Source organism: Madurella fahalii (genome assembly GCF_045866475.1).
Source record: "Madurella fahalii IFM 68171 DNA, scaffold_3, whole genome shotgun sequence".
In the NCBI taxonomy this organism is placed as follows: Eukaryota; Fungi; Ascomycota; class Sordariomycetes; order Sordariales; genus Madurella; species Madurella fahalii.
In genome coordinates this window covers 5,301,412-5,329,035 of record NW_027263973.1, presented here as the reverse complement: position 1 = coordinate 5,329,035, position 27,624 = coordinate 5,301,412, and the positions used below count along the sequence as shown (strand labels likewise).

The following is a 27,624-nucleotide window of genomic DNA, read 5'->3' as shown; positions in this document are numbered from 1 at the left end:
ACGGTGCAGAACTGGAGGAGGAGGAATCAAACCCGCCGATCATATGCAGCCTGCGGCCAGTTCCGTAACAAAACAAACGCCTTTCGGCTAGTGCTCCCAGTGCGTGTGCATAGTAGTATTCGCAAGCGGAAGGGTATCTGGCATTATTCATTTGGCAAAGTCTGTGCGTTATCAGAACATCGGGTTATCCCTTTTCTCGTCCGCCCACACTCCTTCCAACATCTTGAACCCAACCTGTGGCCCCTGAACCTCTGTCATACCGTCTCGTCTCCTCCTCCTCCGGGGTTCTCCCTTTGCACCTCTTGGGGGGTAGGCCTTCTTATCCCCTCAAAATGCCCCACGCCGCCCCTCAACGACCACCCGTCATTGTACACCCAGACCCTCGCAATCCCCTGCTCCAAACCGCCCTCCTCGGCGGTATCCACCTGGGGCGTGTTCATCATGACCGGCACCCCATCGTAGTCATCATCCCCGGCCCCGTCACTGACGTAGCCCAGCTGGCACCTCAGGCCCAGCCCCGGGCGCCGGCGCCCCCACTCGCTGAACACGGCCGACAGCTGGTCGGCCGTGAAGTACGTCCCGTTGTCCATCGCCGCGCCCTCGTTCCTCCCCGCCACCACTTCCCCCCGGAAGACGTCCCGCAGCTCACCCAGCGTCGGCGGCGCCAGCGACGGCAGCTGGTGCCGCATCGACAGGCGCAGCGCGTGGAAGCCGCACTCGAGGTTGGTGCCCGGCGTCGGGAGGCGCGTGTACCGGCCCCCGGGGAAGGCCTCCCAGAAGCGGGCGCGGGCGTGCCGGTAGGCGGTGTATCGGGGTGCCGTGGATCGGACGGGGTCGAGGAGGATGTCGGTTGCGTGTGAGACGCGCAGGCGGACGCCGGAGTGCCCATCTTCCTCCTCCTTGTCCGACGGAGAGGAGTCGGCTTGTGAAGTTGGCATTGTGAGTTCCGGCAAGGGATCTTTCATTTGTTTTGTTGCCGACCGAATGGCGATCCCCCCGCGGTGTCGCAGCGACTTTATAATTGTGATGCGGAGTCCTTCGGAAGAGCGGGAGTCGGCCCCTGGGTGTTGTCGGCGCGGGTGGGGCTAGGTCAGCCACCGGTCGGGCTGGGAGTTCCGTGCCCGGTCCTAGCCGTGGCCCGGCCGGCCGATTGGGGAGAATGCCGATCGGCCGAGGTTGGTGGGGATCGGGCTGTCCGCTCCATCAGAGTCAGCCAAAGGAAACTAGTGTCATTGTACGCTGTACGAAAATAACGGGCATTGCTACTGTGCCTTTCGCTCGGCAACCTGCGCCTGCTGACTGCAGACTCCAACGGTGCCCGCTTCTCGAGACTAAGCTCGGCCGCCCTGTTCTAACAAGGCAGCTGATGGCGGGCTTGGGCCCTCCTATGGCGGTTTCTAGAAACCGCTGCGTTTCCGGATTCTCCGTCACACGGGGACGGGTCGAGGCAGCGTGTGCTGACTCGAGGGACGGTAGTGTTGGGTGGTATGGGAATTGATTGCTTATGTGGCTGGGATCTGATGTAACCCAACTCGTGCCGGCGAGCATGCAGCCGCGGTATTTCTAGAAGCTGAGATGCTGTGGAGCCATAATACGCAGTGTACCCGAGCTGTGAGAAGATCTGATGCATGGTGTTGTACAGCTCGGGCTAGCGAATGCACGTCCTGCTGGCTCGGAGAGTTTCTCACGGGATTCCAAAACCCCCCTTTGTTCTACATGGAAACTCATAGCCTGCATGCTCGGAGCTTCCGGCACGCTTCATCCCCTTTTAGCCCGGCCTTGCGTGTCTCCATGTCCAATCGCTGTAAGTCTTCGTGTTACGAAGCAAATACTCGATCCGATTCGAAGTCAAGGGGATGTGGCCTCTGCCATGGCTGAGAAACACAGATACGAGACCTTTTGACCGAACCACCGCCGCGGGACAAGAGATGAAAAGAATTACAATGTTTGAGAGCAACAATACAGGAACCCATGTTTAGTTCAAAAAAAAAAAAAAAAAAAAGAAAACTCCCAAAGAGAAGACCGCAATGTGGGTACGAAGACAAGCCGCCTCCGCCGGCCCCGTTCGCGTTGCTCCAGAGGACAGACCATCAAAGTATGCCGCGTCCGAGAGCAGCAGACCTGTTGTTGAATTTGCCCCCAGAGACGCTAAACAACCGTCGAGCCCGCGACCTGTTCGGGCAGCGACCAATTCCCAACCAGATGCACATGTCCTGCCCGACTCGTGTGTCGCAACCACCAATCATTCCCGGCACCCCACCGTCACCGATCATGTACAAGATCACCCCTCGTCAACTCTTGATTCATCCCGGCAATGCGTTATTGCGCCGACCCCCCCCCCCCCCCCCCCCCCTCCCCTCTTCCCATGGGCACTCGGCGTCGAACCATTGTGAGCCCTCTCACATCAAGACGCACTTGGAGCAACAGCCAGCCTGTGTGTCTTCGTCGGCCATGTCCATCTTACCCATGGCGGCGCTGTTATGCGAGAGGCCGCTCCCGGGAGAAGGGCCCCCCTGCATCTCGCGATTGTATCGCCTAATCGCCCGGACGACCTCAAAGAAGGCATTCTCCACGTTCGTGTTTGTCTTGGCCGACGTTTCGAGGAACTTGCACTTGAACTCGTCGGCAAGCATCTTGCCCTCTATAAGTGGCTGTGTGTTAGCGCACGGAAAAGTAGGTTCCGTTGTAGGTGGCTTTGACGTACCTTCAGCCGAGACCTTGCGCTCGTTGTTCAAGTCGAGCTTGTTTCCGACGACCACCATGGGGAACGCATCCTTGTCCTTGACCCTGAGGATCTGCTGCTGGAAAGTCCTGATCTCGTCAAAGCTCTCCCGCGATGTGATCGAGTAGACGAGGAGGAAGCCCTCGCCCGTGCGCATGTACTGCTCCCGCATGGCCGAGTACTCTTCCTGGCCCGCGGTGTCTAGTACATCGAGCAGCGCCACCTCGTCGTCAACGATGCACTGCTTCCGGTACGAGTCTGACAATACGTGGTTAGCCAATCGTCGCCGACCGATGCAAAAAGCACAGCATTGCGCACCCTCGATAGTCGGATCATACTCATCCACGAAATGGGATTGGATTAGCTGGATTGTGAGGCAAGATTTGCCGACGCCACCACCTCCGACCACCACCAGCTTGTATTCTCTCGTAAACTGCGGGCAGACACGGCATCAGCGACAAAGATTGCCCTGGGTGATGGCGCGCACGGGCTCGGTGACCCATGCGACGCTGTTCTCGGCCGGGCAGAATTGCAACAGACCTTGGAGGCCATCTCGGCGGCTGGACTGAAAGAGTGCGAGGCGACACGAACGTCGGACCACAGCGGCTCGTAGTCGTCGTGATTGAGCTGCGGCTCCCCAGCGAGGCAATGAAGCTCTTGGGATGACGAATTATGGGGTCGCTCGGCAAACAGAGAGGAGCTGCCGGTCGGATTCGCGGAGCTGTGGAAGGGGGATCCCGGAGGCGGCAGAGGTCGTCGTCCGGACGTCAAAAAACAAGAGGCACGCCTGCGGTGAATGGGAGAGCGCCCCTGTGGGTGAGTGGGGATCGGCAGTCGAATTTCTCTGGGAACGGGTCCGGGGGGGGGGGGGGGTTGGTGTTGGTGAGCTGCGCGGCTGGAGCGGGTGGTTATCGGACGAGCGACGTGCGGTGTCCCAACAGTCAATCGGCCAGGGCGAGGGGTGCAGGAGAAAACCACGGAAAGTAGACCGGAAAATGGACGGGGACGGGTGCGGGTTCTTGTCGGGTGGTTTCTGGGGAGAGCTGCAGCGGCGCTTGGGTCAAGGGAGGTCAAGTTCAAAGGCGCGGCGGGTGCAGGCGACCAGCAGGCGACCCAGCAGGCAAAGGGCCTGCGAGGAAGGGTCCGTGTGCCCGTGTGCCTTTCTCTGGTCTCAACCCGCCCGGCTAGCCTAGGCTTGCCTCCTTTCTGATTGGCAAATGGCGTGGAGCGCGAATAGGTGCAAAGACCAGGTAAAGTACTGTTACCTGGGTACCTTGCCCCCCTTCCCACCCCAGCAGCTTGCCTCGTTCCTCTTTTGGCTTATTGGGGGCGACGGCCCAAATCGGTCGTTTCTAATATCGAACACTTTCTATACTAGTACGCTGCGTCGGGCTCAACTATAAATGGTTTTTGTGTGTGTTCTCCTCTAGCCGTCTTTTTCACGGGCCCAAATTCAATTTCTTTTCTTTTTTTTTTTTTGTTAAGGGCTACCTAGCACGCCGCCATCGACCTTCGACAATTGATTAACGCCATTTGCTCCCCACATCAGCGGTAGTAAGCCCCCTGGTCCCTGGTCCGTGGTGGATGCGGAAATCTGTCTCGGGCAGGTCCTTGCTGACGGAAATGAAAGCTGGAAGCGTCTTGCGGCCTTTGGTCCTTTGGCGTCTTCCCTTTGCCCAGCCGCAGGCGGTGGCGGCCACGCTTTATCGACAAATCTTGAGTTTGAACTAAGTGTAGGTAGCCGGGGTATGCTGCTGCATGTTCTGCAGGTACAGTACACTACATATCACATCACGCCTGATACAGGAGCGGTCCTAGCCTTGACGCAGGAAGGGCGGTAGTGGCTGTCCATGTGGAGACCCAGCCAAGCCGCGTCCTCCTGTATTGGATTGCGGTCGCCGCCAAAGGGATTCTGCGACTTCACGCACGCACAGCGGTAGATAGGGCTGAGAAGGAATCGGCCTGTCAAGAGCCTCGTCGCCCCGCAATCCAGTGTGTGATGGGAGTGATGTCAGCCCGTCAGCCACCGTTGACGGATTATTCAGTTGCGGCACGTCTCAGACTGAGCCTCTTCCACCCCCAGCAGTCCGACATCTGTGCCGCAAGCAGTTGGTGCTGAGATACAACTTCTCTTGTGTTCAAAGGATTGCGCCGACGCTCTAGCGTGTCGCGTCGGACGCTTTCGGCTCGCTACGAGGCACCTAACGTTAGCCTGTGAGACGCGCCGGCCCCGCAGGCCTTGGGTTCGAGGTTCTTCACTTGATCGACATGCTCACAGTGGGCGGTTAACCAACGTTGTCAGCTTGCGAAGACGGAACACAGCTCGCTCTCGGCAAGGCCATTGCGGATCATCACTTGCAAGGTAGCATTGGCGATTTCCCAGCGTCACCCGGCGCACGTGTACTGCAACAGCTGGGTGGGCGGTCGGGGAAGCTGTCTCGCCGATTCGGGCCTTCGTTCCCGTTCATCTGCGCCGGAGCTGCACTTCTGCCGAACGGTCCAAGGTGCTGCAGACGGGGTGCAGTCTTGCACCGAGCACTTTCTGGCTTGAGAGCGGGGCGCTGGGAGCAAACAGACGCGGGCCGCGACAGGGAAGCTCTCGAAGGGAGAAGCAGGGGAGCGGGAAGTGGTACACTATAGGGCTTCCCCACATCTGATATTGCCTTTCCGGGTAGGTCTGTGGGGTACTTTCACCCTTCCCTTATTTTTCACCAGGACCAACGATCCAGATCGAAGTCTCGGGCAGTGTGAGATTCCCCTATGTGAAGAGACCATTGCGATCCCTCCACGAAGTCCTCTATGCCGGGCAATCGAGGTTGCATCCTCAGAGCGAGGCGGGCTGTGGTGTTTCAGTGGACCGTCCTGCCTCGCCAAGCCTCCATGTCTTGAGCAACAATTTTCAGGGGCTACCCCATACGCCAGTCAAAAACTTTTGTCGATGGGACTCATTTCCCACGACGCCTTCGGTATCCTTCACGGGAATACCAAGAGATAAGATAACATTAGTCACGCGCGAGTCCTCGCCGTCATCCGGCACCCCTTATTGATGGCGGAGGCTTTCCTCTAATCTTTCTAGAAGCGCCCTAGAAGCAAACCTCCGTAACGTCCCGTAGCGACTAGAGTCGTATCCGACGCCGTTCATCCACAGTGGGCGTATTGAACAAAAGACGGTCGCTCAACGCGGCTGTAGAGGCCCATGTCCGTCTCGGTATTGCGCACTGTGGAATCAAGAATTGGGTCCCGTTCTCCATAGCCCGGGACATGTCAGGCTGGCTGCCTCCACTACGGCTACAGGATCCGTCATGAGCTGGCTCCTGAGGCGTCGGGCTCGCTCTCGACAACCTCGCCCTGGATATTGTGCGCCACGTCTGGTGTGATGCTCTTGATATAGTCGGCATCTCTGTACGACCAGTCAGCACGCTTCAAGGAGGTCGAGGCATTCATTTCGTACTTCCCAACCAGCGTTACAGTATTTTTTGCTCCCCTACCAATTTGCGGGTAACTCCCCACCTTGATACCCTTAGACTCTAGGCTCTCGGCAGCAGCGGTAAGGTACTCGGCGATGGCGCTCTCTGATAACCGTGTTAAGATGTTGACTCGGAACATGGGTTTGCCGACACGAGACTGGATGGACGGTGTCAGGCCCTCTAATAACTTGTCGACTGCATTTTTTTTTTTTTTTTTTTTTCAGCGCCGCTCCTTTACGGTCCTACCAGAGAAGCAGACTTACACAGCGTTGGCACGCCAGGGAGAATGTGCACATTCCCATTGACCACAGCGACGGGCACGAACAGGTCATCACATGGGAAGATGGCCTGTCCCTCTAATGGGAGCTTCGCATCGGTCGGCAGTTCAACCATCCTCAACTTGGCTCGCCGGACAGGCGTGTCCTCGTCCCAGTTAAAGGAGGGTGAGTCCCGGCGCGGCTTGTGCAGCTTCTTCATGCGAGCGTAAGCCTCGTCGTGGAGGACAAGCGGGAGGCCGAAGGCTTTTGCTACCGATTTGTAGGTAATATCGTCGTGACTGCGTGATGTAAGTGTTTGCGCGAGTGTGTAAGTGGGAAGGGAAGACCTACGTAGGCCCAATGCCACCGCTGTCGGTATGCTAAGATTAGGAAAAGCAGCTATAAAGCGGTCAGGGAACACCCACCTTGTCACTACGAAGTCGTAACGCTCGCTCATGCGGCGAACAGCTTCGACGATATCATCTTCATCATCCGGGATGACTTCAATCCTTCTCAGGCTCTGGGGCTCGCGTTGGTAACAAAGGTCTCTCGGTATGGAACGAGATAACATACAATTCCCAAATTGAAACACCACTTGGCCATAGTGTTCGAGTTTTTCTGTCGAGCGTTATCAGCATGTGGAATCATTGCTGGCTAGACCGATGTGGCTCACGTCTCTCGTCTACGTTAAGTGTCAGCTCAGACCCCCGCCCATCCAGACTTTCAGACCTGCCTTTCCGCCTAGCACTTCATCCCCGATGATGAGACACGCTGCTGTATCGATGGTCTTTGAGCGGAGCTCATCGTCTACCGCGGGTATGGCGGCCATCGTATGATTTGTGAGTGTCTTGCCTCGCGCCGTTGCTGATGCAGCAGGAGAGCGGGCCAGGGGAGACGGTCGGGAGGGATGTCGCGCGACCCGGGAGAGACGGCGGAGCATAAGACTATCTAAGCGGTGTTAAGGATGAGAGAGGGAAGTCAACATGGGAACGAACGGTACTAACTATAGAGGTTCTCAGCTCTAGGGCTGCAAGGAATAGGTAGGTGCATGTGGTCTCCACACGCCCAGGCAGCCTCGAAGCGGGGCTGGTGGGATGGGTGCTAATGCGGGGCGCCTTGGAGGCTCAACAGCTCTCAACCCCACCCGGCGCCGGCTTGAGCATCTCCCTTCTGCTTCTGGTGATCAAATCTAAGTAACACAGGACAAGTCATTCAGACCCCGGGCCCCCTCCCTGAATTGTCCCATACGCCGTCACAATGGTACACACCTTAACTGCATCCGCCTCGTCCGACCCGTCCCAGGCTGACCAACCATCACCCAGAGCTCCGAAGCAAGGCTGTACACCTTCTCGCAAGAGACAAGAGATCACCTGCGCAAGTTCCGCCTTGGGACGTCGCGATCCAACAGCCCCCAAGCCGTCATCTGTATGTATGTCTCTACAACGGAACCTTTGTCCCGCGCTCCCGTCACCAAATCCTTGCCAGCTGATCCTCTACCTCCCAGACATGATCGATAAGCAAACCAAGGAGATCCGCCAAGACGACGACCAGATCGTGTACAAATCGCTCGACGAACTGGCCGACGAACTTCCAGACCACTCGCCGCGTTTCGTCCTGCTGAGCTATCCCCTGACGCTGGTCAGTCACAATACCCCCACACCCCCCCTTCCGGTGTATCCACACGAACGACGAGGGAAGACTGATTGGTTTCTATAGCCATCCGGTCGACTGTCGGTGCCATATGTCATGTTATACTACATGCCCACGACGTGCAACAGCGAGCTGCGCATGCTCTACGCAGGCGCCAAGGAGCTGATGCGCAACACCAGCGAGGTGACCAAGATTATAGATCTCGAGTCAGCCGAGGAGCTGGAGGAGGTTCCTACAAAGTTGGGAGCCGCTTGAAGGAGTTAGGGTGACAGTTGCGGATGTTATGAGCGATGATCTCTCCCATGTACATATTTGTTTTGGTACAGACGGTTATGTCACAGTGCGGCTTCGTCACCCCTCAGGCACGACCTGCTTAGAGTCGAGCCCAATCTGCTCGGCCAGCCCTCGGACAACATGCTTGAGCGCCTTACAGGCGGGGCTGTCGGGGAAAGAGTCAAAGAAGCTCTCGCCGTAGTCGCACGCCATGCCTATCCTCGGGTCGAGCGGCACCGACCCTAGGAAGGGAATGCCCATCTCGTGTGCCAGCGCCCTGCCCCCGCCCGTGGTCGCCTGGAAGATCTCGCTCGCATGTGCGCATTTGGGACACACAAACAGCGACATGTTCTCGACCAGCCCCAGGATTCTGATGCCCGCCTTGCGGCAAAAGTCAATCTCCTTCCTTACATCCAGCAGCGACACCTCTTGGGGCGTCGTCACCACGACTGCACCCTCTACGTGGCTCTGCTTGAGGAACGTGTTGACGCTGAGGTGCTCGTCACTGGTGCCCGGCGGCGTGTCGACGAGGAGAAAGTCGAGGTCCCCCCACTCAACGTCCTTAAGGAACTGCTTGATGAGCCCGTTTTTTTTGGGGCCCCGCCAGATGATCGCATCGTCGCGGTTAGGGAGCATGAACTGGATCGACATGACGGCCAGGTTGTCCATGGCCCACACGGGCGACCACCCCGTGCTGCTGACGTGTATCGTCTCGGATTCTACCCCGAGCATCTTGGGGATGCTCGGCCCGCAAATGTCCGTGTCCATCACACCGACCGTGCTGTCTGGGTTGGTGGCGAAGGCATGCGCCAATTGCGCCGTGAGTGTGCTCTTGCCTACGCCGCCCTGGTGCGCGTCAGTAGCTGTCGGTTGGTGATGTATTCTTGTGAGCGTACCTTCCCGCTAAGGACGAGAATCTTGTGTTTGACGCCCGCGAGGCGCGAGGTTATGAGCGGCAAATCCGGATCCGGCCCCTTCGGCGTTGAGGCGCATATTTTCTGGTTCGGGCATCCTGCGCAGGAATCGGCGGTGCCGGCCTGCTCCGACTCTGGGCCGGGGCAATGTTCGGGTTCCGGGGCGACGAGCTCCGGCTTCCGCTTGAGAGGGTTCGCGAGTACGTCCTCGACGGGTTCTGGCGCTTCTAATGACGGTGCCATGGTGAGAGTGACGATGTGACACAGAGTGGGAGGCGATTAGATTGGTGTCGGATTAGAAATCGCCCCCAATCCACAGGTTTGAATGGAGGGGCTTATCTTATCGGGCGCGGGGTCGGCGGTCGCGCTTGAGCGCGCTTCCCCGATGCCGGTCCATCCCACGTTCAATGGGGGCAGGCCAGTCACTGAACCCTAAGAGCACCACGAGACTCGGTCTACATAGAAAAGGCAAGTTGAGTGGTGGAAAGATAAAGAGCGGTGTGTTATCCAACACAGCGATGCTTTTCTAGCCATCATTCGCAAACTTTCCCTGCCATAGGGGCGGCTTCTTACTGCCGCGTCATGGGAATGAAAGTTGTGTGGCGTAACCGTTATGAGATAGGATGGGCGCGGCAGCGGTAGCCCGGCGCTGAATACCATCTCGGACGCCGCTTGCATCTTTATACGACCAGTAAGGGGTGAAAGGATCCGGAGAGGGTACGTCTTGCTCTCTGTCGGCAGCCGTCGGTCGCAAGTGAAGCGCACAATGAGGCTATCCCGGAAGAAGTACGCAGTTCACCATTCAACTTCCGCACGCACCTCCCAATCACGGGGAAGTGGGATACCAAAATCGCTGACTCACAGTTGCCGTCAGATAAGAACGCGAACTTTACCCGAGACCAGGAAGGAAGAGCAGAGGACATCGGCTTCTACCGCGCACCAATGGGGCCGGATGGCTAGTGGTTCGCGCGAGATTCGACCCAAGTGTCCACGATCGGAGCAGCATCGTTGCTCACCGTCATATCATTAATCCCAGTTCGTAGGGTAGGAAGGCATAGACATCCCGTCCCAGATCCTTGACCTCTGTGGAGTGGCCGATACTCGAGAAACACCGCGGTCTCTGCGTGCCGGCAGTGATTGGATCTAGGTGCTAGGGCAGGCCAACCACCTCATCAGAACTGCTAGCTGTCGTGGATGCGATGACAACACAGGAGGGGTGTGTTCATCATCAGGCGTCTATGGCGATTCGATTGCGGGGGACGTTGGGTACACATGGGTAGCATGCAGTTTCGGCAGGCTTAGTGCAACGGCTCGTGGACGGGCGGTGCGGGCATTAGTCAATGGTCGAGGAGCAAAAGCCCGGGGAGGATGTGCACATCCAATCCGCCCCGATATGTATCCCGGGGCAAGAAACGGGGCGGCCTGTCAAGAACCGCAACGGCTGTGGAGGGGAAATTGGCGCTCGCGAGTGGCAGACCGGCTAGCCAACTGGGACCAGCTGCGGAGGCCCCCCCAGGACCCTGCATTGTCGCTCACCTGACAGCGTGTAGAAGGAGGATATTAGCGCGACAGGCTAGCGGGACCCCTGCAGAGCACTGCAAAAAGAAGGTGACCGGCCGTTGCCATTGGAACCACGCACCTCGACGTTGCCGACCTCCACCCCGGAGTGAGGCCAGAACCCCCTCGGGCACTCCACACCCACTCCTGCACCTCTGCGTTCCTGCAACTGCTCACTCTGTCCCAACCCAACTCTCGTCGAATCGTGGGCGCGAACCCAACGCCGTCTGGGGCCAGATAATAACTCGAGCTGCGGCTCCCGTCGTCCGGCGAGCTTGCGGTTCACCGTTAACTGCAGCGCTTGACCCTCCAAGACGCGCTGCTCGCACCTCCTGCCTATTCTACACGTAAACAAATAAACAACGGCTTCCCAACCTCTCCGTCGTGCCCGTTGTGCCAGTCCCGCCTCGAAGAGGCGCTGCGCCAATGCGACTAAGCATGATGCCGACGACAAAGAAGAAATTGGGGGGCATCGGTCTGTTTATGCGACAGGCCGACGGCAGCTTGGGCGGTCCTGGTAGCAGCCCAAGGGCAGGCGTAGTGGGCCTGCCCACTACGCCCGCGGCTGCTTTGTCAGGGTCGAGCCACGCTACGCAACTGCCCCAGCTGCAGCCACCGCCAGAAATTGTCACTGCCCGTCAAAGCACACAATCAGACACTCCGGCAACCGCCAGGTCAATACCCGCGCCCAAGGCTGGACGGTACGCGGCTCCTCCCCAGCTGACGGCGACAATGAGCCTCCCCGCACAACATTACCACCCGATGCAGCGAACCAGGACATCGGCCTCCGACACGACGCGTGATCCGCCCCGGGGCCACAACGCGTGGGAAGACTCGACCGTCGCCTCCATGTTCGGCGACAACGAGAGCAGGGCTGCCTCGGAACGACCTCGTGCGCACCCGGGGAACCATGCCCGCCATTACAGCGATGCCGCGCATCAGAGGACGCACCAATCCCAACCCAGCCGGGCCCAGCCGAAGCATGATGAGAACCTGCCCTTTGTTATTGGTGAAAACGGCATCCTCAAGGTCATCACGGCGCCGAGTGGCCAGATGGCGCCCCACACGGCTCCCGTGCACGTCAACGGCAACGGCAACGGCAACGGCGGCATCTTCGATGACCAGAGCGTCAAGACAGACGATGCTTTTCAAGATGCCCGTCAGCTCTACGAGACGCCCACTAGGTCTAGCGGGCTCCGGCGTACCAAGCTCCCCTATCGAGACACGCGGGACGTGAAGAGCAACGCATCATCCGACCGACCCGCGGCCGGCTATTCGCCGGATGCTCAGAGCCTGAGCATGTCCCCGGAAAGAACGGCCGAGGCCGGGGAGCATATCGACAAGATCCGAATCCAGGAGCGGATCAAGCGTGACCACGAGCGACAACGCGAACGTGAACGGGAGCGGGAGAGAGAGCGGCAGCTCGAGCTCGAGCGCGAGCTGCAACACAAGCGGTCCACCGTGTTTGAGAACCTGACGCCCGTCGAGTTCGACGAACCTTTCAACGACACGCAGGCGGCGGTGATCGCGCCGAGCAGCGGGGTCGACCCGGAGGCGCTTAAGGAGGCGCTGCAGCGCACCCCACGGGCTAGTCGTCAGCCGCAGCCGCAGTCGCAGCCGCTCGCGCCGCAGACCAGGCTTGTCGCCGACGAAGCTCCCCTCGGATGGACAGCCAGCCGCCGGCTCAAAGAGCCATCGAACAAGGACGTGTTGTCCTCTCGCAAGCGCCGACCGAGCCTCGACTACAACGACGCTGAGCTCCACTCTATGAGTTACTCGGACCTGCGCGGGCAGGTGTTCGACTTTGACCCGCAGGCGGCGGCGCTGCAGCAGACGACGGTGCCGGCGGGCGGGACCATCGAAGAGCGGCTGGAGCATTACAGGACTAAAGGCAGCCTGGCGCAGCACGAGTTCTTCGCCCGCCTGCCGATGGATGAGTGGGACGAGGCCGGGGACTGGTTCCTCGAGCAGTTTGGCGGGATCGTGCAGCGGTACAAGAAAGCGCGCAAGGCCAAGCGCCAGCTGGTACAGCAGTTTGAGACTGAGATCGCCGCGCGGGAGGAGGCGGTCCGCGTAAAGATCGAGGGCATCGGCCGCACTCTGGAGGACCTCAAGCAGGAGGGCCAGACTATGATGCAGGGCAAGGACATGGACTTGGACTTTTGAGGTCTTGGCGCCTCTGTGTAATCCGTGGGAGGGTGCATGCACGCCTTTTTTCTTCGCTACCTACCTAGTGGTGCAGGCGAAAACTCGGGGCGATTCTCCTTGCTAGGTATTTTCCGTGGCGTCCTGGCTCTTGTTTCTCTTTTGTCTGGGCTTTAACGATTCTAACGAGCTGACGACCATTTACACAACGATGCATCATGAGTTACGAACTAACGACTGACGACCTCATATATGACAGGGAACACAGAATGGGCGGGTGGCTTGCATTACACAAATTGCATGAGAGGTCGCAGAGCTGCACAGGTGCTCTGTCTGCAGGTATCACAGCCCTGCAGGGGCCTCTTCCATCATAGATGGCTATCTTGGGGTATGTAGCTGTATCCGAGTACCTAGATATTATATTATTATTTAGGGGGGCAGTTTGTTTTTCTCATCAAATGACCATCTTATCCTGCACACTCCTGTCCCTTCCCACCACCAACCTGAGCTGGCAACCCGGCCGACTGGGGAGGAATATCCCCGCCCTAATCCCGTCCGTGAAGAGCTCGTACGCCGGGTAGTAAGCGTCGACGAACTTGATCACCTGGTCGTCCGTCATCCCCGCGCCGCGCTCCCGCCGCAGCTGGGCTTCTTGCTCTTGCCGCCAGGCGTACACGTACTCGATGTCCTCGGCGTCGATGTGGATGAAAGCGTCGAGGAGGTCCGTGATGGTGTTGTAGCTCTGCAGACATGAGTTGACGAATAGCAGGTGTTCCAGCTTGTGGTTGTGGAGCGTTCTGCTGGGCGCCCTCCACTTGGCTTCGATGGCCCGCGGGTCCAATGGGCGGAAGCCCACGCACCACCCCTCGAGGATCACGACGTCGGCTTTGTTGATGGTCGGCCAAATGTCTTGGGGGAGGCGGTCGCCTAGGCCTGAGAAGGCGGATTTGTCGTAGCGCGGGACGCGGACGGGCTGGTTCTGGCAGAGGGCCGAGAAAAAAGATTCTGCTAGGGCGATGTCGTGCGTGCCTGGGATAGAAGAAGGGATTGGCGCAGCGGCGTGTTAGTCAGATGTCCCGCCAGCCAGTCGGTGCCCTATTTTCTTTGGGTGGGTTTGGATGTTGGGATGACTGCCGGACAAGCCCAATTCAGCGTGGGACGGGGAAATCAAAATCACCAACCGGGCTCTCCCCTATACTGCACCAGCGCATTGTCCGGATGGGCTGCGGCTAGCGCGAGCTGGTCTACGTGCGTGAGGTAAAAGTCGTCGATGCTGACCACCAGCGTCTCCAGGCCTTCGCGCTCCTGCAGGGTCTGGGCTAGGGCTCGGACGAGTGTCGTCTTGCCGACGCCCTGCACTCCGTTCAGGCCGACAATGAAGGGCCGCGAGGTTCCCTGCCCCGCTTGCTGCTCTCTGTACGCCCTGATGCGCGAGAGGATGAAGGGGATGCAGACGGGCGATTTGTCGTCGACCACGCGGGTTTGCAGGGGTGCGTCCGGTGTGGCTGCCATTCTTTTCTCTCGTAGAGCCCTTTAGAATTCCGTCCTTGGGGAATGAATGTCTCTACTCACTGGTGGTATTGCAGTTGGGCACACAAGCATGCCGGCGTACCAGCCAGTCGTTTTGCGTTGCAGCTTCGCACGCCTCGAGCCAGCGATTGGCGAGCATCCGCGGCGAACGATGACGACACACGGCGCCGGCTTGGGGGTTCCGTGTGGGGAAGTCTCTTACTGGTGCCGGTTGGCGGGTGAGTGTGGGGAGGTTAGGTTACCTTAAGTTAGGTACATACCTAAGGCTCTCGGCTGCCAGGACGGACCTGGGACAAATATCGCCCGAGCAGCTCTCTGCTGTGCGGGTGCTGGCAAAAGTCACCAGCGGCAACGCAAGACTGAAAGGTCTCGCGATCTGAACGTCTACACGTATATAACCCAGTCTTCCGGTGGGCGCATGCCGCATTGGCATCATCAGCCCTCGCTTGTATTTCCCAAAACACGACTCATGTGACGGCTCACCAAGGTCATCACCATGGCAGCAGCAACCTCCAGCACATGCCCCAGACCCGGCCTCCACAAGTCCGGCAGGAGCACCGCAATTAGGCCGGAAATGTCCGCCTGGAAGCTGACTGTATTAAGAGCTGTGCGCCGGCCCGCCCTGAGGTGGTCAAGATGCCGAGGTGAACTCCCAAGAAGACGGCCCGGAATTTAGCCTCGTGGGGCGGCAAGACAGAGAGACCTAGAGCACTTTCGCCGGGCCTGCATCGCTAGGAAAAGGTCTCCCGTGATGAGCTCAGAGCTGAGCTTGGGCCACCTGCTCAGGGGGGCAAGCGGTGTCGACTTGCATGTGAACGGAGGGTGCACGATTGTGGGCCAAATCGCTCTCTGGGCCACCCCCGCTCTCTCGGCAAAACTGGCAGTGGGGGAGGAATGGAACGCATCCATTGGTGATACAGCCGTGTTGCCTCGGCTTAGCGAACCGGCAGCTCTGGGCCACGGCGCACTGGCGCAACTATTGCCGACGTCAAAGGGCCTTATTAGAAGCGCAACGCTTCCGGTCGTCATCGCCGCCGCTTTTTTACCTGGACCTCAGCACTAAACCTTCCTCTCCCCATTTCCCTTCCACACATCCCTCGCACGCTCTCGAGATGGCGGACCAATTGAGATACGACGGCCAAGTCGTTGTCGTCACCGGCGCGGGCGGCGGTCTCGGCAAGGCTTATGCCACCTTCTTTGCGTCCCGCGGCGCCAGCGTCGTCGTCAACGACCTCGGCGGGTCGTTCAAGGGCGAGGGCAACGACACCAAGGTGCGTAGCCAGCGCTGGCTCAATTCTTCTGCTCTCCACTGACAGCCCGCAGGCAGCCGATGTGGTCGTCAACGAGATCAAGGCCGCCGGCGGCAAGGCCGTTGCCAACTACGACAGCGTCGAGAACGGCGACAGGATCATCGAGACGGCCATCAAGGCGTTCGGCCGCGTCGACATCCTCATCAACAATGCCGGCATCCTGCGCGACATCAGCTTCAAGAACATGAAGGACCAAGATTGGGACCTCGTCTTCAAGGTGCACGTCAAAGGCAGCTACAAGTGCGCCCGAGCCGCCTGGCCCCACTTCCGCAAGCAAAAGTACGGCCGCATCATCAACACGGCCTCGGCCGCCGGTCTGTTCGGCAACTTTGGCCAGTGCAACTACTCGGCCGCCAAGCTCGCCATGGTCGGCTTCACCGAGACGCTGGCCAAGGAAGGTGCCAAGTACAACATCATCTCTAATGTCATTGCCCCCGTGGCCGCCAGCCGCATGACCGAGACCGTCATGCCGCCAGACGTCCTGGCGCTCATGAAGCCCGAGTGGGTTGTGCCCCTGGTGGCCGTCCTTGTGCACAAGAACAACACGAGCGAGTCGGGCTCCATCTTCGAGGTCGGTGGCGGCCACATCGCCAAGCTGCGGTGGGAGCGGTCCCGCGGCCTGCTGCTCAAGTGCGACGACAGCTACACGCCCAGCGCCATCATCAAGAAGTGGGATCAGGTGATCGACTTCTCGGACCCGCAGTATCCCAGCGGACCCAACGACTTCCTGACGCTTCTGGAGGAGTCGCAGAAATTGGGCCCGAGCGAGCAGGGCGAGAAGATCGACTTCAAGGGCCGGGTCGCCCTCGTCACTGGTGGCGGCGCTGGTATCGGCCGCGCCTACTGTTTGGCCTTCGCCAGAGCCGGCGCGTCAGTCGTCGTCAACGACCTTGTCAACCCCGACGACGTGGTCAACGAGATCAGGAAGATGGGCGGCAAGGCTGTGGGTGCCAAGTTCTCAGCCGAGGACGGCGACGCCGTGGTGAAGGCGGCCATCGATGCTTTTGGCCGCATCGACATCGTCGTCAACAACGCCGGTATCCTCCGGGACAAAGCCTTCACCAACATGGACGACAGCCTCTGGGACCCCGTCATGAATGTCCACATGCGCGGTACCTACAAGGTCACCAAGGCTGCCTGGCCCCACTTCCTCAAGCAGAAGTACGGCCGCATCGTCAACACGACCTCGACTAGCGGCATCTATGGCAACTTTGGCCAGGCCAACTACGCTGCGGCGGTAAGTAGTCACGGGCGAAGACGCAAGGCGCAAGACGCAAGACGCAAGCTGACACTAGGCAGAAATGCGCCATCTTAGGCTTCTCCCGTGCCCTTGCCTTGGAGGGTGCCAAGTACAACATCTTCGTCAACACGATTGCCCCGAATGCCGGCACGGCCATGACCAAGACCATCCTGCCCGAGGAGCTCGTGCAGGCCTTCAAGCCCGACTATATTGCTCCCCTGGTCCTCGCTCTCTGCAGCGACAAGGTGCCGAACCCCACCGGCGGCCTGTACGAGGTCGGCAGCGGCTGGGTCGGCAAGACCAGGTGGCAGCGGACTGGCGGTCACGGATTCCCCGTCGATGTGCCGCTCACCCCCGAGGCTGTCGTCAAGCACTGGGACGCCATCGTCACCTTTGATAGCCGGGCGGACCACCCGGAGAAGACACAGGACAGCCTGCAGAAGATCATGGCGAATATGGAAAACCGGAGTGGCGAAGGAAAGGTATGAAGTTTCTCTTCTATCCGCCTGTGTCCGCGGGTGCGCGTGAGGCCCATGTGCCATGTAGTATAAATTGCTAGTGTAGAATACATGATTTCGTTAACGCATCTGTTTCCGTAGAGCGCGGCCGGCGGTAATCAGTACCTGGATGCCATCCAGAAGGCGCTCAAGGCCGAGGGCAACGGCACCGAGTACAAGTACACGGAGCGCGATGTGATGCTGTACAACCTCGGAATCGGTGCCAAGCGGACTGACCTGCGCTACGTCTTGTACGTCCTCGCCCCCTACGGTGCCCCATCGCTTATCTCGTGGCCGCTAACCAAGATTGTAGCGAGGGCAACGACGATTTCCAAGTCATTCCCACGTTTGGCGTCATCCCGCCCTTCGACGCCGAGATGCCCTACAACATGGACGACATCGTCCCCAACTTCTCGCCCATGATGCTCCTTCACGGCGAGCAGTATCTCGAGGTCAAGAAGTACCCCATCCCCACCTCGGGCCGCCTCATCTCCAAGGCCAGACTCCTCGAGGTCGTCGACAAGGGCAACGCGGCCATCGTCAAGAGCGGCGTGACCACGGTCAACGCCGAGACGGGCGAGGAGCTCTTCTACAACGAGATGACCGTCTTCCTGCGCGGGTGCGGCGGGTTCGGCGGGCAAAAGAAGCCGGCCGACCGCGGCGCGTCGACGGCGGCCAACAAGCCGCCCAACCGCGCGCCCGACGTCGTGGTAGAGGAGAGGACAACCGAAGAACAGGCTGCGCTGTATCGCCTCAGCGGCGACTACAACCCGCTCCACGTCGACCCGGCGTTTGCCAAGATGGGCGGCTTCAGGCAACCCATCCTGCACGGCCTGTGCTTCTTTGGCATTGCCGGCAAGGCCGTCTACGAGAGGTTCGGCCGGTTCAGGAACATCAAGGTCCGTTTTGCGGGCACCGTCATGCCCGGCCAGACGCTGGTGACGGAGATGTGGAAGGAGGGCGGCAAGGTGATTTTCCAGAGCAAAGTCAAGGAGACGGGCAAGCTGGCGATCGGCGGAGCGGCCGCGGAGCTGGTGTAGAGGGGGATTGGGTGTAGCTCGTTTTGTTAGGGGTATACGGTACTATAAAACACTCGGGCGGATGAGTTGGGAGTTTGGGCAGTGTACGTGTATGAATAGAGAGAGGTTAGGAGGTTGCATCGTCGGGTTTATGGGTCACAATCCAAAGTACGATAAGCCATATCGGTGAGGGCATTCCTGCCTGCAACAACTGTAAATTGGTGGAAGGGAGCAATACAGCCCTGTATCCACTCGTCTCCCGCGCCCCCCGTCTAGACATCGCCCGCATTGTCGACCCTTTGGAGTGGGGTATCGTATCTGGCATCCCTCCCCCAATCTCATCCCTCATCCCTAGTTTGCAATTGTCCTCCCCAACAAAACATTACTCTTATGAGAGATTTCCGTACCTTGATATACAGCGGCTTCGAAGCTTTGATCGCTTCATGAGCACGTCTGGGATGATCCTTGTAGAACGCCAAACCAGCCCGACCGACCGATCACCGAATCTCGGCGAGAAAAGCGAAAAAAACGCAACGCCCAACAATGAAGGTACCTAACCAACCCCGTCCTGCTCCCGACCTATTCCCGTCAATCCGTTCCTTCTTTTGGCGTTTGGAAAGGTATGCCTCATACGGTACCCCGAGAAAAAAGAAACCCTTGCGATCCAATGTTCTGTCTTGGCCGTCTTTATTCTATGTCTTGTCATTCCTAGCTCCCCAAGTTATGAATGCCCTCACGCCATGGCAACGCGCCCCTCGGCGCTCCCCGAAGATGAGACGATTCTTATGCGCCCCTCTTGGAGGTCCTTACTCTCATACTGCCGGTGTTGCACGTGGTGCTCGACAGCATCGACAAACTCCTTCTCCGTCTGCGGCGTCCTGGGCTCCCGCTCCGACTCGTCCTCTGCCGACGAGCTGGCCTCGAGTGTTTGTGGCGTGGGCGGGACGGGTGGGCGCAACTGCTCTTCCAGGCTTTCCCGGCCCCTGTCTCCTGTGGTAGAGGTAGCGTGGACTGCCACGGCTGTGCAGACCGACGAAGAATTCTTCTGGTGCCGCGGGCTGGCGGGCTTTTCCGCAAGTGAACTATCCTTCTCCTCGGCCGGCACTTCTTGGTCTTGTTCGCTGGTATTGGCGGCGACGTTGCCGAGCGTCTCGTCAATCGAAGCTTCGGTGGGAGGCGTAACGAAGTCGTCGACCTGCGACTCAATAGACAGAAAGGAGCTCCTGGTGGGGCTCCTGAGTGAGGACACGTCGCCGTACTCGCTCCTGCTACCTCTAGATGCTCGGGCGGGGCTCTTCGCGGGGAGTGGCGGAGGGACTCGCTTCGGGATGGTCACGATGGCCCCTTTTGCCTGGATAACTTGTGTGATTTGAGACGCGTTGGATGACCTGACAGATGTCCGGGTCGGCTGCGCCGCGGCGGTCGCGACCTCGCAGATGATCGGTTCATCATCCTCATCCTCGTCTTCGTCGTCGGCATCTTCGTCTCGCTCGTCCGCGGCCTTGGGCTTTGTATCATCGCCGGGGTTGTTAGTACCGACGGCTTTGTCGCTGACCTCGGGCCTTCCCTCGCCGGTTTCTGTCACCTCCTGGGCGACTTTGGTCTCTCTGATCTCTTTGATCTCCTTGACCTCGACAGCCTGTACTGGTTCGGGTGCCGGTATTTCAACAGTCCTCCGCTTGAGCCGCTCAATGATGCTCATATCCACCTGGGTGTAATCGACCTCCTCGGGCTCAGGGACTGTGGGGAGTTTCTCTACGCAGTCCCTCCCGTCGTCACTATTGGCCCTGCTGAAACTGGTGTCGGCGGTGCTTGCCACATCCGTCTGGGTAAAGGCATCTGTCATGGCGGTGGCCTGCGTCCTCGCCGACATGGAGCTGCAACGATTGCTCCTCGACGCGAACGTGTCCATGCTCTGGCGGCTGAACCTGGCATAAGCGGGGCTCGTCGGATTGGGGTGGTATTCGAACTGCGTGCTTGTCGGCCGTAGCTTGGTGCCAGCCTCGCGGATCTCAATGCCTGCCATTTCGAGACCGATAACACCGAAGGGGTCCGGATCATTGGCGTCGGGCATGCCAAAGGCAGACTTGGTAGGGGACGCGGGGGTCAGCGTTGGCGTCTCGATCACGGCATCGCCGGGGGCCGGCTGCTCGGCCAGCCACTCCATCAGGGCCTTGTCGAAGTCGGAGCGCCCCTCGGCCGCCTTGATGACCTCGAACAACGGCCGCATCTCGGGGATGCTCTTCGGGATGTTGCCAGCGAGGACGTCGAGGACGGTGACGTTGGAGCAGTAAAATCTCTCGTTCTCGTTGCCGCGCTCTGTCACGAGCGACCCGTCGAGCTGCACCGCCTGATGCTTGCCCCTAGCCTTCACGTACGTCAAGACGGTTTCGCTAATCTCCTTCCATTTGATCTCGGGGTCCTTTGCGCCCACGGCGACGAGCGGCCCAACGGCAAGGCTGACGTCGACGCCTAATGTCAGCCTGGGCCGGGTAAAGAGCTCGAGGGTCTGGACACTGTTGATGACGAGGACGCAGTCGTAGATATCGACTCCTATCACAAAGCCCAGTTCAGCAGTGTGGAGTATGATGGCCGAGGGCGGCGACCACGTCCCGTCGGCCTTGCGGGCGGTGATCAGGCCGGCGCCGCCAGATCCCGACATCCAGAGGCCGGACCGCATGCACGAGAAGACGGCGAGGCCGACGGCATTCTGTATTATCCGTGGCGGGATCTTCTTGGTGATGTAATTGGGCGCCGACGCCGGCTCGGTTGCGTCGGCTCCGGCGCTCTCGGATTCCTGCGAGAGGAAGCCATCGACTGGTCCAGTCTGTTAGCCCGCACCCAGCTCCTGTTGGATCCGGCAATACGTACAGCAAAACGACTTGAGGATCCGGGCAGCCTTGTCGCACTCCTTATCGAGCGTCGTCGGCCAGTAGGTTTCTCGGCCGTAGCGGGCAGGTACCGGGGCCGTGGCTGTTGAGGCGCTGCGGCTGATGGGGACGACAATCTTCTCGGCCCATCCAAAGACCTTGTCCAGGGCGCCAGGAGACCGCGGCGCGGCGCTGGCTTGCCTCGACCGGTCCCACGAGGGGAGCAGAGCCGAGACGCGCTGCATGGTCGCTGACGTCGAAGATGACCGGATGGTCGGGCACCGGTCGCGGTGTTGGCTGGTGTTGTGCAGAAGGACCGGGCAGGGACGGCAACCCGAACCTTAAACGGGGCAGCCGTGGGCGTTTTCAAATCTGACCACCCCCCCAGAGCAGTCCGACCCGTCCGCTTCCAGTAGATGGGGATGGGGGGTTTAGGGGTGGCTCGAGTGACGTGGGAGCCCGGCGATCACGCCAACACGGCGGCCAAGGGGCGAGCAAAACAGCAAGCCCAGAACCAGCCCGACAAGGGTCTTGCAGTTGGACCGAGCGCCCCGTTAGTGCCTCTCGGCCACTCGCGCTTCGGGATTCCAGGACCTTGCTGCAGGGCTTGCAGGGCAATGACGACGGGTTTCCGGGTACAGTGGGACCCCGCAGCCCTTTCGTCTCGAATCGGGGGTGTGGGAATGGCCGTCTCTTGCAGCAGCGGTTGCTTCTGGTGCCTGACGGCGATCGATTGAAAAAATAAAATAATAATGAAAAAAAAAAAATGGGCATTTAATATGCGAGGGGCCGCGACCGAACGAGCATAGCGATCTCGCTTTGTTCGAGCTGAGCTGGGTCCTCTCTATGCCGATCAGAAGCCACACTTTTTCTTGGTATTGTTCGACCTGCCGAGCCTGTGCCGTTGGGGGACCCGACCTCGATGCGGCCGGACGGCGAGGGCTGCAGCCGCAAGGCAAGACGACGCAACGTCTTCAAGGCTCAGGACGCAGGCGAGGAGGGCCTCACGAACAGAAGACGAGAACCGGCTGCATAACTTTAGGCCGAGAGGCAATGCGCAAACTGTCAAGCACCGGAACGGCTCCCGGTAATTCCCTCTCATCAGAGGGATTCTGGCTGCGCCTGGTTCGGCTGGGGCTTTAATAAAGGACTCGGACTTCCTAGACAGGGCGTGTCTTGTTTCCTCTTTTGCTCCACCAAGCGCGGATCCAATTCGTGGCTGGACAATAAACCAACCATGCGGATACCGCGATGTATCACCGTTGAGCTGCGTCCCGCTCCCCCTATATGCAGCTTGTGATATGACTCCCTTCCCCTGGCTTGCTGCACGACGCCGGAGCGAGATCACGTCGGCAGAGCCGACCATCGAGATCCACTTCCAGTCCCGTCTCTTGGTGTATGCATTGGCCGCCTTCTGGACCCGGTGTGCGCCCCCCCCCGGGTTTTCCAAAGCCCGACCCGAGAGGAAATCACGAACCCGGCCGGGTTTGATCCTCCAAAGGATGTCGTCATGTGCCCTGTATCTTGCTTTTTTACAACCCGTCTGTGATTGTCAGCCGACTCACATGCCTGCTGATAAATTGTCAGGAGCTCTTTGACGCTCTCCCAGTTGGCTCCCGCGGCAGGTCCTCGGAGATTAGAGGCTGACTGTGTCACAATCCTAGTAGTAGACATGGCCACGGACGTGGATGACCACATGGAAAATCCAGCTCTGTCACTGTCGTGGCCTCCCGCCGTGCTGGAAGATCTGCGATCGAGGCCGGTCCTCTCTATGGCTGTATTGAGAAATAGGCCTTGGAAACGGTACCGAGACTCCGCGGCGGAATTGCCTGCGCGTTTGGGAACAAAGACGGCGCTCGGCCACCGCCAGAGCAGGACCTGCATGCATACGTATTTTCTAGACTTTGGCTGTCCGACAAAAAGCTTTCGGTTTTAAAGCCCAGACAGCACAGTCTCACGGAAATGAACTACTTAGATACTTAACCTCCAGCACGACAGTGACAATGAGAGCCGCAAGTCGGCAGAGAGGAAGCGGACGGAGGAAACGTGGACGAGATGCAGATCTCTGCGACAGCCACCCACAAACCGACCCGGAAAACCAGCTGGTTTTGGAGCAGCCGAAGAAATCGGCCGTGTCCTCGAATACCGTGATTGTCCCCCACTACATTCAGTTTTAATAATGCTAAGATGAAGAGCAAGGAGAAAGAGAAAGAACGAGAAGAGAAAGAAGAAAAAGTGCACAGGCGTATTAGAGCAGAGTGGAATACCATGGCATTCAGATACGGTCATACTATCAGGAGATCACAGCTGGATTGGTGTTTTTGAGAGCCCAGTCCATTTTGAGCACAGACAGCTTACCACCCATCCAGCCCCTCACCTCATCTCCTCTCAGTCACTCGATCGACCCCACGTTGCTTTTCGCAACCGGATTTTTGCTTCTTCACCCGCAAGAAACTTGACCACCCATCAGCCTGGCGCAGTAGCGTAGTCGTCAGCATCGGTTTTGCTTCTGTTTGGTGCGTCACAGCATGACACCGCCTCTACAGCGTTACTTCTTCCCGTGAACCACTGAGGAGATGTTGCGTTGCAGCAAGAGATACACGGAGTCGACAGCCGCACTTTACATACACGTCCGTGGCATATACATGATACATTTGACGTGCTTCGGCCCTTCAGCTTGTGATACTCCACCGCCGTTGGGAAGCAACCACGGCAAAAGAGAAAAAAATCTCGCGGCCTCGCCTGCGGCACATCTTGCGTGCCGTGAATGATGCACAATATCTCGAAATGCAGGCGGTATGCGGCAATCATACCGGGTACGGTATGTACATGCTGCCGCTGCTGCCTGCCTGAGTAGGTATTCTTACTGCGATGTGTCATGCCAACGACTCTTGGCTGTTGCCAGGCTACTAGAGTTGGTGATGAGTGAGGCATGCAGGGGGGCTCTATCCGACATTCAGTCAGGACCCGTCGCATTCGTGATACCGGCTGCATCGTCGGCCGCGATACATGGCATGGCACGACACCACACGACACGACACGACACGACACGACATCGCTTATTCCATCAAATGCACCGGTCACAATTCTAGGTTTGCGGTTGAGAAGTGAGGATGCGATACGGAAGCAACGTGATCACTAGACATGTGAGAGAGACGAGAAATGGATAATTGTGACGGTGAAAGATATGCTAGGTATATTTGAGAAGTTTGCCCGACAATTGCTTGCATTCAATCTAGATGGTGCCGCCCTGTACCTGTCCCTTTTTAACCAATGCCGCCCAAAGTCTAAAATGCGTTGCTGAACGAAGTCGTCAATGTCGTGATGAGTCGTGATAGTCTACATCGGTGTGATTAGTTGTCGTAACGGGGAAAAGGCCCCATTAAATATCCTCCGCAACGAGCCTGGGGTACTCGCCCCCGTGAACCAGAAACTTCTCCAGCCCGATACAATCAACCGTCTTGACGCACGGCGAACCTGGCACCGACCGGCGCCGACCCGCCGGAATCGTGATGGGCTCCCAATTATCGTCCGTGACCGGCCGGAAATGGTACACCTCCCTCGAGTTGGCCATGTAATCGCCCGCCTCAGCATCCCCCTCCATGTGGAATCGCTTGAGCTTGGGCAGCTTGCCGTGCAGCGAGGCGAACAGTGACCGGAACGAGCCCTCGTGCAGGTGCACGCCGCCAATACTCATCTCGTGTGGCTTGGCAAGGCCCCGGCCGCCGAGCCGCAACCTCTCGAGCGTGCTGCCGTGCCGGACCAAAAAGGACCGCAGGTCCCCTTCGGCGCAGCTTACGCCTTCGAGCTTGAGATCGGTAAGCTTCTTGTAGAAAAAGTCCCCGCAAAAGAGCGCCTGGAAAATGAGCTCGAACTTCTCGAGCGGCGCGTGGTATGTGTGGAAAGCGAGGGTTAGGTGGGTCAGGTTGACGCTGAACTGGAGCACGTGGCCGAGCCCGTTGATGGCACGGAACTTGGACGACGGGAGCAGGCTGCTCGGAGGGTCCAGCACCAGGTTTAGACGCGAGAGGCTCGCAAACGACCGCGCGCAATCGAACCAGTGCCGCCTGTCGTCTGCCAGCCGGAAGATCTCGAGCGGCAGCTGGTCGATCGAGAGCGTCGACAGCCGGACGTGTCGGATGGCCGAGACGATGGCATTCATGTTTTTGCACGCCTGGTTGCGGTCCCGCTTCCGGCAGCTGCGGACCTCAAAGACCTCCCTGAGGATCTCAATGTCGTAGGGGCACTTGGTGAGCGTGATCTCGAGCTCCTTTAGGTTGGGTAGCCGCTTGAACGACTCCTCGACTACGGCCGACCGGGAGTGGAACGGTGGGAACTTGCGGGTGCTCTCCTCCAGCTCGTAGTACTTGAGCCATGCGTCCTGGAGCATCGCGCTGCGCTCCTCGGGCTCCTGGAGCCAGTGTTGGAAGAAGGTGGTGTGGCGGGCATTGTATTCGTCGACCTTGGAGAAGTTGAACGTGACTGACCGGATGCTGCCTCTCAGACGGTCATGGCCGGCGATGGATCGCAGCCGCTTGATGTCGTCCCTCCACTCGACGGCGTTGAAGTGCGGTTGGACCAGATACTCATACCCCACGTCAGCAAGTTTGGCCGATGCGAGGCGGAGAGCTCTTATGCTTGGGAGGTCGCAGTATTCGAAGACGAGTCGGACCAGCTCGACAGGGAGAAAGTCCATGCTGGGACGACGAGAACCATCCAGAAGTCCCAGAGACGACCAGCTGAGCCCATCGGATCGAGAGAGAGTAGACAGACGTGGGGGGAGGGGAGGGGAAAGGCACGACTGGCAGAGATGGGGGGGAGAAAGGGCGGACTTATAATAGGCCCGCCAAGCAGGACCGGCGGGCTGACAGAGGCGGGAAACCCCATTAGCCTGCCAGGACGTTCACCGTCAGCGAAGAAGGTTCGCAGGGGACCCGCTACCCCTGGCACTAGCACGCTGGGGATGCATCGGAAGGCAAGAAGTCACCGAAAGTTTGGGGGCAAGAAGTCGGTGAGAGCTCAAGACAGACCAGGGCGGACCACGATACGGGTGACGGATGGATTCGCACAGGGCCAGGCCTTCCGAAAAAAACAGGGGGAGCGGTTGCATTAGCGGCTTGATGCAGCGACCATCGCTCGAACACATCTGCAAGCCACCAGAGATCCGCATGTGAGTTGTTTGGGCCCAGCATGGCAAGGGAATACAGTGGTCCCGGAAGAGCGGAAAGGCGGAGGCGGTGAGCCTTGACGGGCCTGCTCTGTGAGGGAAAAGGAGGTGTGACAGCAGCGGTGATGGGCCCCGCTCTCGGCGTCTGGTGGCACCCCTGCCGCCTGTTTGTTGGTGTCTGATGACGCCTTGTACCTGGCAGCACGTGAAGCAGCGTCGATGTGCGTTGCGAATTCGCATCACAGTCGGTGACCGATCGCGGATCCAAGCTTTCCTGATGGAGGGCTGGTGCTTCGAGAAGGCTTCAAGAAGGCTTGTTAGGGGGTGAGGTACCAGGGGGTGGACTGCTTACGCGGTGCTCGAGATTTCATAACTGGAACCCGCCCAAGGCTCGGTGCGACGTGCACCAACTACCTAGTATATTGTGGTAGCCAGACGGTCATGCGGCTCCCTGGCTACCGACAGGATCCGAGCAGCGACGGACTCGTCCGCTCATCATCGCCTGTTTCCTTGGTGGCCACAAATTGCCGTCCCGTCAAAATGGCGGAGCGAAGGTCTTTCTTCAAAAGGCGGGCAGCGGGCAGCGGGCCCGGGTAGATTACGCCAGTGACAGGTGCGCATCCCGCAGATTGGATTCTCGATGCAGGCCAACCAGCGCCGAACGCGGTTGATGTCTCACCTGTGACCTGTCGCTTCCGTCATTCGCTGGGACGAACTTTCTCACCGACACCGGGGTTTTCCGAGCTGCTGGCATGTTTGTTAGACCCAGCTCACTGGGAGAAGGTCTCTCTGGGTTGTGGATACCAGCCCCCACGGCGGATACTGTAGAAGACACTTGTGGTCCACAGAGGAAACGAGAACACCAAAGATATCACCTCAGCTGCGGTGGATGTCTGAAGGACAGCTGCTGCGTGGCGCCACTGCCCCGCAGCTCACCGCCTGAGACCGGTGTCAGAGAGCGCTTTGTCATTGGCACAAACGAGGGGTGTACATGCGGGCATTTGGA

General features: G+C 59.0%; 10 protein-coding genes across 10 annotated transcripts; 3 read left to right on the top strand and 7 right to left on the bottom strand.

Moving 5' to 3' along the window:
• Positions 1-254: 254 nt before the first annotated feature.
• On the bottom strand, positions 255-938 carry MFIFM68171_06931 (uncharacterized protein; the record flags this gene model as incomplete). The annotated part of the gene is made up of 1 exon (XM_071062351.1): positions 255-938. One exon carries the CDS (start codon positions 936-938, stop codon positions 255-257), a length of 684 nt encoding a protein of 227 aa, XP_070918452.1.
• Positions 939-2,399: 1,461 nt separating this feature from the next.
• On the bottom strand, positions 2,400-3,274 carry ras1 (the record flags this gene model as incomplete). Its single annotated transcript, XM_071062350.1, has 4 exons — positions 2,400-2,641; positions 2,705-2,980; positions 3,041-3,155; positions 3,263-3,274. The coding sequence occupies 4 exons, from the start codon at positions 3,272-3,274 to the stop codon at positions 2,400-2,402; spliced, it is 645 nt and encodes a 214-aa protein (XP_070918451.1).
• Positions 3,275-6,022: 2,748 nt separating this feature from the next.
• MFIFM68171_06929 (uncharacterized protein) lies at positions 6,023-7,275 on the bottom strand (the record flags this gene model as incomplete). The annotated part of the gene is made up of 8 exons (XM_071062349.1): positions 6,023-6,122; positions 6,174-6,384; positions 6,453-6,745; positions 6,798-6,815; positions 6,872-6,966; positions 7,020-7,064; positions 7,120-7,128; positions 7,195-7,275. The coding sequence occupies 8 exons, from the start codon at positions 7,273-7,275 to the stop codon at positions 6,023-6,025; spliced, it is 852 nt and encodes a 283-aa protein (XP_070918450.1).
• Positions 7,276-7,703: 428 nt separating this feature from the next.
• Positions 7,704-8,351, top strand: MFIFM68171_06928 (uncharacterized protein; the record flags this gene model as incomplete). Its single annotated transcript, XM_071062348.1, has 4 exons — positions 7,704-7,706; positions 7,769-7,871; positions 7,951-8,084; positions 8,163-8,351. 4 exons carry the CDS (start codon positions 7,704-7,706, stop codon positions 8,349-8,351), a joined length of 429 nt encoding a protein of 142 aa, XP_070918449.1.
• A 96-nt stretch (positions 8,352-8,447) lies between these two features.
• On the bottom strand, positions 8,448-9,526 carry NBP35 (cytosolic Fe-S cluster assembly factor nbp35; the record flags this gene model as incomplete). The annotated part of the gene is made up of 2 exons (XM_071062347.1): positions 8,448-9,215; positions 9,266-9,526. 2 exons carry the CDS (start codon positions 9,524-9,526, stop codon positions 8,448-8,450), a joined length of 1,029 nt encoding a protein of 342 aa, XP_070918448.1.
• A 1,740-nt stretch (positions 9,527-11,266) lies between these two features.
• On the top strand, positions 11,267-13,006 carry MFIFM68171_06926 (uncharacterized protein; the record flags this gene model as incomplete). Its single annotated transcript, XM_071062346.1, has 1 exon — positions 11,267-13,006. The coding sequence occupies one exon, from the start codon at positions 11,267-11,269 to the stop codon at positions 13,004-13,006; it is 1,740 nt and encodes a 579-aa protein (XP_070918447.1).
• A 433-nt stretch (positions 13,007-13,439) lies between these two features.
• On the bottom strand, positions 13,440-14,497 carry MFIFM68171_06925 (uncharacterized protein; the record flags this gene model as incomplete). The annotated part of the gene is made up of 2 exons (XM_071062345.1): positions 13,440-14,014; positions 14,167-14,497. The coding sequence occupies 2 exons, from the start codon at positions 14,495-14,497 to the stop codon at positions 13,440-13,442; spliced, it is 906 nt and encodes a 301-aa protein (XP_070918446.1).
• A 1,130-nt stretch (positions 14,498-15,627) lies between these two features.
• On the top strand, positions 15,628-18,602 carry FOX2 (bifunctional hydroxyacyl-CoA; the record flags this gene model as incomplete). Its single annotated transcript, XM_071062344.1, has 5 exons — positions 15,628-15,786; positions 15,839-17,062; positions 17,125-17,547; positions 17,665-17,813; positions 17,876-18,602. The coding sequence occupies 5 exons, from the start codon at positions 15,628-15,630 to the stop codon at positions 18,600-18,602; spliced, it is 2,682 nt and encodes an 893-aa protein (XP_070918445.1).
• A 712-nt stretch (positions 18,603-19,314) lies between these two features.
• MFIFM68171_06923 (uncharacterized protein) lies at positions 19,315-21,696 on the bottom strand (the record flags this gene model as incomplete). The annotated part of the gene is made up of 2 exons (XM_071062343.1): positions 19,315-21,398; positions 21,453-21,696. The coding sequence occupies 2 exons, from the start codon at positions 21,694-21,696 to the stop codon at positions 19,315-19,317; spliced, it is 2,328 nt and encodes a 775-aa protein (XP_070918444.1).
• A 3,137-nt stretch (positions 21,697-24,833) lies between these two features.
• MFIFM68171_06922 (uncharacterized protein) lies at positions 24,834-26,147 on the bottom strand (the record flags this gene model as incomplete). The annotated part of the gene is made up of 1 exon (XM_071062342.1): positions 24,834-26,147. The coding sequence occupies one exon, from the start codon at positions 26,145-26,147 to the stop codon at positions 24,834-24,836; it is 1,314 nt and encodes a 437-aa protein (XP_070918443.1).
• Between the last annotated feature and the right edge of the window lie 1,477 nt (positions 26,148-27,624).